The sequence below is a fragment of the Elephas maximus genome, chromosome 11 (genome assembly GCF_024166365.1).
Source record: "Elephas maximus indicus isolate mEleMax1 chromosome 11, mEleMax1 primary haplotype, whole genome shotgun sequence".
Classification (NCBI taxonomy): Eukaryota; Metazoa; Chordata; class Mammalia; order Proboscidea; family Elephantidae; genus Elephas; species Elephas maximus.
In genome coordinates, this window is record NC_064829.1 from 67799209 (window position 1) to 67808507 (window position 9299).

The following is a 9299-nucleotide window of genomic DNA, read 5'->3' on the forward strand; positions in this document are numbered from 1 at the left end:
CTTCAGAGTAGTTGCAGAATACATACTGTGATGGTTATGGTTGTGTGTCAGCTTGGCTGGGTTATGATTCTCAGTGGTTTGGCAGTTAGGAAATGATGTAATTTGGCAGCTATGTAATGATGTAGCTATCCTCCATTTTGTGATATAATGTAATCATCTTCATGATGTGATATGATGTGGTCCGCCAATCAGTTGTAAGGGGAGTTTTCTCAGTTGTGTGCCCTGCATCCAATATATATGGACATTCTGGCAAAGTTTGCTTTTGCTTGCTCTGGATCCTGCACGTGACTTATCTTCATCTGACCTCCAGTTCTTGGGAACTGAGCCTGTGGTCTGCCACATTGCCTGCTGATCTTGGGATTTGTAAGTCTCTGCAGCCTGTGAGCCAGCAGCCTGCTGTCTGACCTGCCGATTTTGGGTTCGTCAGTCTCTGCAACCTCATAAGTCAGGAGAAGCCTCCAGCCTGACACCTGACCCACAGACTTGGGACTTGCCAGTCTCTACAACTTTGTGAGTCATTTCCTTGAGATAAATCTCTCTCTCTATATATATATACATATATATACACTTCATTGGTTTTCCTTCTCTAGAGAACTCAGCCTAAGACACAAAGAACAAAGATGATGCCATTGGCTCAAAGCATTTTTGAAACTCTTATTTTAGAAAATCCTGAAGAGCCAGTTTACAAACCACTTACACAAATCGGTTATTGTCACATATAACTAATTTTCCCAACAAGAGTGTAAATCCTGCAGAAAAAAAGCCTGCCTTCCTTTTCAGTATATCCTTCACAGTGCCAGATACCTAGTACAAGTCCAAAAATATTGCTGAATAAAACAAAGTCCAGAATCAAGTTAAAAATGATACCACAATCACTGCACCATAACTTAGACAAAGGGGCATTTTAATGTAACTGAGAAAAATAGGGGACTGACTATCGTTTAGTTCATACCTTTCTAAATGTTCTATTTAGATATAGACTTCTTTTAGTACTGGTTACCAGTAGTGGATAAGAACTATCTGAATACGGAAGTAAAATAAAGAAATATGTGCAGTACAGTGTGCAATAGAGTGCACATTTTTAGTTTACAATTAGTAGAGTCAATCCCACAACTTTCTAAACTGATGAGGATGAGTTTAGGAGGCTTTATTTGCTAAAATTCCTTTTAATAATTATATATACTATAATGTCTATAGCTTTCTCTACATGTAAATTGTTATGAACCATTTTTTATGTCTTCTTTAAGTAGCATTCTAGATGACGAAGCTCTTGACAACTCAAGCAATGCACCAAGTTAGTAAACCCTCTTGCCATGGGGGAAGCAGGCCAGACCCATTGTCTTGTTATGAATTCTTAAATTGGGTGACTACATAAATTTACAATATTTTCACATACATAAAAAGCCGATTAGTTGGTAAATAACTCAATTCACTGATTGACCATACCATTTGGCCATTTTGAGCTTTGATCTGTCCAGATACAAAATTAAGGAAAACTAGGACATTAGGCAATCAAACAGATGTCATATCTGCAACCAGATTTATTGGTTAGACATATTAAATGATATTTTACATGATCAGGTATGGAGTCTAAATTTCTGACCCTTTTCTTTTTATTAGCCCACTCAAGCTGAGAACACTTGGTGCTATCATTCTACTTCCATTTTTTCATTATACTTGTTTTTCTTATGTGGCTTACAGTTAGTATAAATTCTCATGCCATAGGCAAAACCAGTCAATATTCAAGGAATGCTGCTTCTTTTGCCTGAGTCTTATCTTAGTACCAACATCATTTTTGTAGTTGGTTAGTTTTGTTTGGGCTTTTTCCTTTGCAGAGAATATTCTTGGTAGCTTATAAGCCACAATTTCTTTCAGAAAAATACAGTAGACAAACTTTCCACTAAATGTAGGTCTTTGAACTTTCTTAGTTTCTTCCAAGTCCTTAACCTTTTCACCTCTTATCATCTTAGCACTAGGACTTAGGCAACTATTATGTAATTGATCATTAGCAAAACAGTCATGGTGGCAAAAAAGAAGTGCTTTTCTTTTGTAACACATGATGAATATTTAACCTTTAGATTGATGCTTCCATTCTCAGCTGATTATTAAAAGTCTCTTTAATTCATTCTACCTTAAGCCTTTAAAGCTTACATATAGATTACACTTATTTAAGGCTCAGCCTTCAATTGTTGGTGATATTCACATTCCATAACGTCCAGCTAAGATGTTGCTAGAGTTTTATTTTTATTACATTTTCTATAGCCTGGAGAATGTCCTTATTTTTTGGAGGTACATGGCTGAAGAATTTAGGGGTGAAGTATCATGATGTCTATAAATCCGTAATTTACTTTAAAATGGTTATCTATGTATCTGCCATCTCTCTCTCTTTCAGTATCTACCATCTATCTACCCACGTACATATAAGCAAATATGACAAAATGTTAACTGTCAATTTTAAGTTGTGGGCATATATATGTATTCATTGTACTGTCTACTTCTCTGTATGTTTAAGATTTTTCATAATAAACACTCCCCACATTTACTCATAATCTTTGAGAAGCCAAGTCTATGACATCATTGCCATGCTGTATTTTCTGGACTTTTTTCACACATGCAAAATCAAGAAGGTTGTATTATATACACATATATATTTCTTTTTTTCCCCCCGAACTAAATGGTTTACTCTTTCAGAGCTCTTGTTTACAACAGAAAAACAATCATGTTTTCACTAAAAAAAAAAAAAAATCGTGATTAACTTCACCATGTGGTCCAATCATCACACAATCCATTTCCAGTTTTTTTAAATCACTCTTAACAGAAACTAACTGTCCCCTAAGCAACAAGTCTCCCATTCCCCCTTACTTGTTCTTTAAGGCCCACTACCAGTTGCGCGGAGCCCTGATGGCTCAGTGGTTAAGCGTTTGGCTGCTAACCAAAAGGTCGACAATTCAAATCCACCAGCTGCTCCTTGGAAAACCCGTGGGGCAGTTCTACTCTGTCCTTTAGGGTCCCTATAAGTCAGAATCGACCTTACGTCAATGGGTTTTGGTTTTCCAGGTGTTGAGTCTGAATTGTTGTGGTTAAAAACTTTCTACTGGCTAGGTGGGTGAATTGCAAAAAGACTGTAAAGAAGAGTTAGACTCACAACTTCCATTTGAACAATTAAAATGCTGTTGATTGAAATATGCCTAGACCAGAAAGTGTCAAGCTGCTTTAAAAAGGGTATAGGGATTCAGTTTTTATTTGCCGTTTCCATTCACACTAGTAGGACATTGTAGCTGCTGATGCTAAGGAACTGTACACTTTAGTAGAAAGCACCTTCCCTCAAGGTTAGAGGTAAAATGCAAACGGAAAGGCACCTACGAGAGAAATACACTGGGGAACTGAGGTATGGCCGGGATGAATTCCCTTTGCTCTGAAAGGGAAATGAAGTTGCAGGTACTCACTTTTCCTCAATCATTTGCTTCTGATACTCTTCATATTCCTCTCTTGTCATGCCTTGAGCTGCTGCAGGATCAGATGGGCCGCCTTCTTCCTTCTCTTCTTCTGACCCACCACCAAGTCCTAAATTCTTTACCTGGTTACTTATCATACTTTTCACAAAGAAAGCCATTGTTTCTGCCCCAGTAAAACAAAACCAAAACTCAGACAAAACCTGAAAAACAAAATACCAGACAAACCAAGTATGCTCAACAACAGTGACACATTTAGGAGCCAAGGCCTCTGCTCAGCCTCATCTATTCAAGGACACAGTGTAGAGAAGTGTGGGTGTCTGCCAGCCCTAAGCTGGATTAAAGTGGTGAACTCCTTAGTATAGAGGGGCAGATGGTTCAGATTACCAATGCACACAATCAGATGCAACTGACGACTTTCTGAATTAATACACTAAGCTAATTTCAGAGGGAAAAAGCCTCTCTCTCCCACCCATTTGTAATTTTTTAATTATAAGCACAGCAGGGTTTTGTCAAGACTCCCATTTCAATTAAATTAATTAGAGCTGACTGATTATACGGCTGTAGTGGAATTTCCAAATTCCAGCCCTTGAGCACAACTTCCTGTAGAAAACAGAGTCCAGAGAGACTCAAAATCCAGAATGCTTCATTAAGTAAAAATAATCCTTTTGATCTATCATTTTATCTCTTCGGCCTCTAAGTACTACGCTAGGGCTTGCTTTTCGGCTTGCTTGCATTTCGTGCGGCTTCAATGGCCACTGTGTCCTATATATAAATACAAAACTGAGGCGAGTCTAAAGGACAAGCCAGCGGGTTCTTAATTTACATCTGGAAGATTATTTTAGCCTTCTCCCACGAGGAAACGCTAAGCCTCTGTGTGGAAATGATATGCTTGACACGTCTGATGCTCTGAACCAGAAGGTAAGAACACATTTGAACCCAATTATCGGTATGTAACGGGGTCACTTTTTTGTCTTGCATACAGCTCACTTCCTGGGTGCTATATTTAAGCTCACTGGTGTTCTTAGATAAAACTTCGGATAATATTCTCTAAGGTAGCAGATTCTCAATGGTTGTGGTTTTCATCAGGTCAATGGAGGAATTGAGAATGGCTAAGACTTTAATCTATGTTAGTATCTTTCTAATTAAAAGCACTCCAAGTGGTGCTGGGGCAGGGAGGGAAGATATGGCAGCTATTTGTAACCTATGTTTATCATCGCTTATCAGTGGGCACGAGCCCTCATAGAAAATAGATAACTACCCCTCAGATTAAAACCAGCTGCTAATAGACTCATGGCTACCCCACGTGTGTCGGAGCAGATATGTGATCCATATGGTTTCCACAGACTGATTTTTTGGAAGTAGATCGCCAGGCCTATTTTTTGAGGTGCCTTTGGGTGGACTTGAACCTCCTACCTTTCAGTTAGCAGATGAACTCGTTAGTCATTTGCACCACCCAGGACCTCCATCACTGTGTATGGTAGACACTTAATATATATTTGATGAACTGTATTGAAATGCCAGGTCAAATAGCATAGCTCCTTTCTGTTTGCTATCCTTTTATTGTGCACAAACCCATGGTTATGTACCAGCTGTGCAAAGAGACGCCTCAATCACAGCAGTAAAATTTTCACTGAACTACAGGACTTAAGATCATCTTAAATTCTGCTGCTTCAGTACCACCCTGAAGAGTTGTTATCTGATAGGCTGTGGGGCCATTTTTGACTCTAGAGATCTTCAGCACATCTCAACCCTTTTTCTCCCACAGTAACCTCTTTAGGAGATGCATCCCAAGTTAGGAATGCTTCTGCCATTTTCCAGTAATATTCAAGAATGTTGTATCTGAAACTACTTCAAAATTCCTAGAGTCTTTTGCCAATACTTTGTGACTAGATTACATTGGTTCACAGATGTAACTTCTTGCTGCGGTGAGGCAATAATTGTATTTCATTCTGTATCCTTTCTATCATCAAGGCTGGTAGAGTGGTGAGGAGACGGTATTAAATCAGAGGTTGTTAGTCTCCAACAGGATGCACTGGCCTCCATGATCTGGTTGTCAATCTTCACATCAGCTCTAACTTGGAAGGGGAAGATGGGCTGGGAACCAAAGATTAATTTCCTGACTTATTGTTTCTATAGTGGACTGACCAGTTTGAGGTGAGCTATGCCCATGCTTGTAGTTCAGGTATATTTGGCTAATTGTATCAGATAGTGGGCTGGCTTGCAATTAGTCTATTTGCACAAACTAGTCTCGTAGGAGAGAACTCAACCAAACCAGACACACTAAGCTTGTCTCAGTTACAAAGCCCTCGTTCTCATAGGCATGAAGAATTCTGAATATGGTGTTTTTCACTCAGGTTTACCCTGATCAAGGCTCATGAACTCATTATGACTGTCTCCTGTAAAGATGAACCTGTAATTAAGTATTAACAGCTGTCCTCACTGAGAACTTGAGGCCCACACATCCCTGCTTTAGTACTTTCTTAGCAGAAAGTAATGCTCAAGTGGAAAGAGTCATTCTCCTCCACTCGGCCACAAACTGCCTCACAAACTGTGTCCTGGAAGTCTCCATTCCTTAGGTGGGCAGGAGCAGCAGTGAGGGTGCCTAAACTAGATGACAGAAAGAGCTTCAGTGTCTGGTAGGAGAGGTAACCGTGCCCAACAGTAGCAGTGGGACCTGGTGTGAATGATGGAACATGACAGAAATGGTGCCGCTGCTTGGCTGACATGGCAGAAATGGCAGAATCCAAGAGAACTAGCAGTAATGTCCAACAAAGAGGAATGAGGCCATCAGGAGTAGCAAGACCCAATGGAAACCAAACGGGTTCAGAGGAAAAGAAAGAGCAAACGCAATGTGGTAGCTGACGAGGCAGGTGTCTGGACTTATTTGTCAGTGTCTAAGAAAATTCATGAGACTCTCAACAAAACTTGGGACTTTTCCCTGTTTAACAACTCATGAGCAGGTAGAGGAAGAGCCAGACAGCCTGGGTTGCACAATGTTCCAGTCTAGCTCTCCATTCTGATTTCCAGGCCCATATAATAATAACAGCTAACATATACTGAGTGCATGTATCCTATTGTTAGGCTCTGTTCTTGGAGCTCTGTATGGTTATCTCAAATTATCACTCCATTTTACAGACAGAAAATGGAGGTATGGATTTATCCTGAATTTAAGCTCATTTCTGCCTCTTGGACATTTTTTCTTGGATAGTTATGTCAAAGTCTGTGCCCCAAATGAAACTTAACCTCTCCTTCTGTCACCCCCGCCCCTCACACTTTTTCTTGTGTTTCCTATTTTAGGGAATGGTACCACCTTCCACCCAGTTCCCCGAACCAGGAACAGTATTATCTTCCTTCTCATTCACTCCCACATCACATCATTAGGTGCTATTAGTTCTATTTCTACTATTTTCATAAAATTTCTACTTTTCCATTTCCACCGTCTCTGCCTTCCTTCAGGTCATCATTTTCCACCTGGAGCACTGCAACTGGTCTCTGCCTCAAGTGTCCTTCCTCTGGTCTATTCATGCATCAGTCAGAGAGACCTTTCTAAATGCAAATGTTCTCCCTCTGCTTAACACTTTCATAGCCTCCCATTGCCCTTCTGATGAAGTCCAAGCTCCTTAAAATAGCTTACGGAGCCTCTGTATGTTCCATCTAACCATCGCTTTTCCCTTTAGTCTCCAGCATTGCTTAGCAACTACAGAACTCCTCACGTCTCCCCACATACACTACACCATTTCTCAAGCTTTTGTTCATGGCACCTTGTCTAACTGGGACTAGAAGTTCTCTTCTAAGAAAACCTACTGCCGTCGAGTCGATTCCGACTCAGAGCGACCCTCCAGGACAGAGTAGAACTGCCCCATAGAGTTTCCAAGGAGCGCCTGACGGATTTGAACTGCCAAACTCTTGGTTAGCAGCCATAGCACTTAACCACTACGCCACCAGGGTTTCCAAGTTCTCTTCTAGTCTCCCTTATCTGCACAGCTCATTAATGCCTACACATACCTTAAGACATGGTTCAGGTAACACCTGTGGGAAGCTCTGCTAGTCTCTCGACCATCTGATTCTGACTCCAAATGAACACACAAACAAAAAAACCCCACTGCCATTGAGTCAATTCTGACTCATAGCGACCCTATAGGACAGAGAAGAACTGCCCCCATAGGGTTTTCAAAGCTGTAATCTTTACAAAAGCGGACTGCGGCATCTTTCTCCGTGGAGCGGCTGGTAGGTTCAAACTGCTGACCTACCTACTGGTTAGCAGCCAAGCGCTCAACCACTGCAACACCAAGACCCTTCAGATATATCTATCCATCAATTCTGGAAAATTCTCAGCTGTTAAAACTCTGAATGGTTCTTCATCATGAGTTTCTCTATTCTTTCTAGGATTCCCCTTAGATATATGTTGTGCCTTTTCATTGATTCCCCATTTGTTGTATTTCCTGCCTTTTTAATCAGTGCTACATTCTGGGCAATTGTCTCAGATCTACCTTTCAGTTCTGTAATTCTTCTCAGCTGTGTCCAATCTGGTATCCAAGCTTAATGTTTTTTTTCCCCTCCACACGTAGGTTGTTTTGGGTGGTACTTTTTAATGCCAGCTGTTCCATGTTTCAGTTTTCCATTCCTTATTATTTTTACTCCTTTTTCTCCTCAGCCTTTTTCAGCTGTACATATTTGATAGTCTTTTTCAGACTACTATATTACCCCAGATTTTTGGAGATGGTAAGTTTCCTACTTATTATGCCTACTGTCACTCACATTTCTCTTGCTTGGATTGTAATTTTTAGTCAGTTGGGCCTGGCCTTTCTGTGGGTGTCTGATGCACCTCAGTTGTGGAATTGTTCAAGGTTGGTTTTGTTTTGCCTTTTCCTGGATTCTACCAGACCAGAACCAATTTATAGTTTTTGGCTTGGAAAACTGCACATTGTGGAGGTAGTTTACATTTGGATGCTATAATGGCATAAAGTTTAACAGGCTTAAACTTCTAATAGGAAACTTTTTTCTCCTGCCCAGAGCCCCAAGCAGGGCAGCTTTCTTATCCCTTTTCTGGGTAGTTGTCTGCGGGTAAGGGGTCCATTCAGTCCATTTTCACCAAAGGAACTGCTCTTTATCCAAGTGTGTTAGAGGCCCCTATCTTTCCAAGGCCTAAGGCCTAATGCCTAATGCCATGTCCCCAGTGCCCTATATGAACATATTAACTCCACTTATGGTCTTTAGGGCCTATATATGGTCCAGTCTTCCCTACTCTCTCCTCCCTGGAGGCTCACTGATCAGGCTTGGAGTTCCTCTAATTTCTTTCAAACCCACTTAAATACGTAAATCTGTTTATTTTATCCACCATTTCTGTATAACGGAAGAGGGGTCCATAAGCTTAGCCTACGTGGTGTGATGGATTGCGTTTATATGGCCTTTCTCGCCATGGTCTTCTAACTCCACCAAATGACTGGGTGGGACAATGCAAATAAAGGTGCTTGTGGCCCACCAAGGCAGTTAGATAGCTTGCTAATAATGCAAATAAAGTGCATGGCACCCTTGTGGGGGGGCTAGGCCATGCAAATAAGGTGTATGGAACCCTAATGAGGGTATTGATCAGTTTTGCCATCCTTCTAGGCTTAAAATGAGCCATCCCAGATGTGGGAAGGGGGAACCTCACTACTGCCAAGAAGGGATGGGAGAAGAGCATGTCCTTTAGATCTGGGGAACCTCCTAGACTCAGGAGACAGAGACAGAGCTGCAACACTGGAGACAGTGTGAGACAATGAGAAGCAGTGGCAGAGATGGTGAGATGTGGTGGCAGAAAAACAGTAGCAGCAGAACCAGGAGACCAGTGTGAGACAGGACAGG

At 41.0% G+C, this 9299-nt stretch overlaps 1 protein-coding gene across 1 annotated transcript in view; it reads right to left on the reverse strand.

Annotated features, from left to right (window-relative positions):
* The window catches only part of CPLX4 (complexin 4), a 34624-nt gene extending 31011 nt beyond the window's left edge, over positions 1–3613 (reverse strand). The window contains exon 1 of the mRNA XM_049901126.1: positions 3447–3613. Coding sequence (XP_049757083.1) covers positions 3447–3613 — 167 coding nt within the window. The remainder of the gene's footprint in view (positions 1–3446) is intronic.
* Between the last annotated feature and the right edge of the window lie 5686 nt (positions 3614–9299).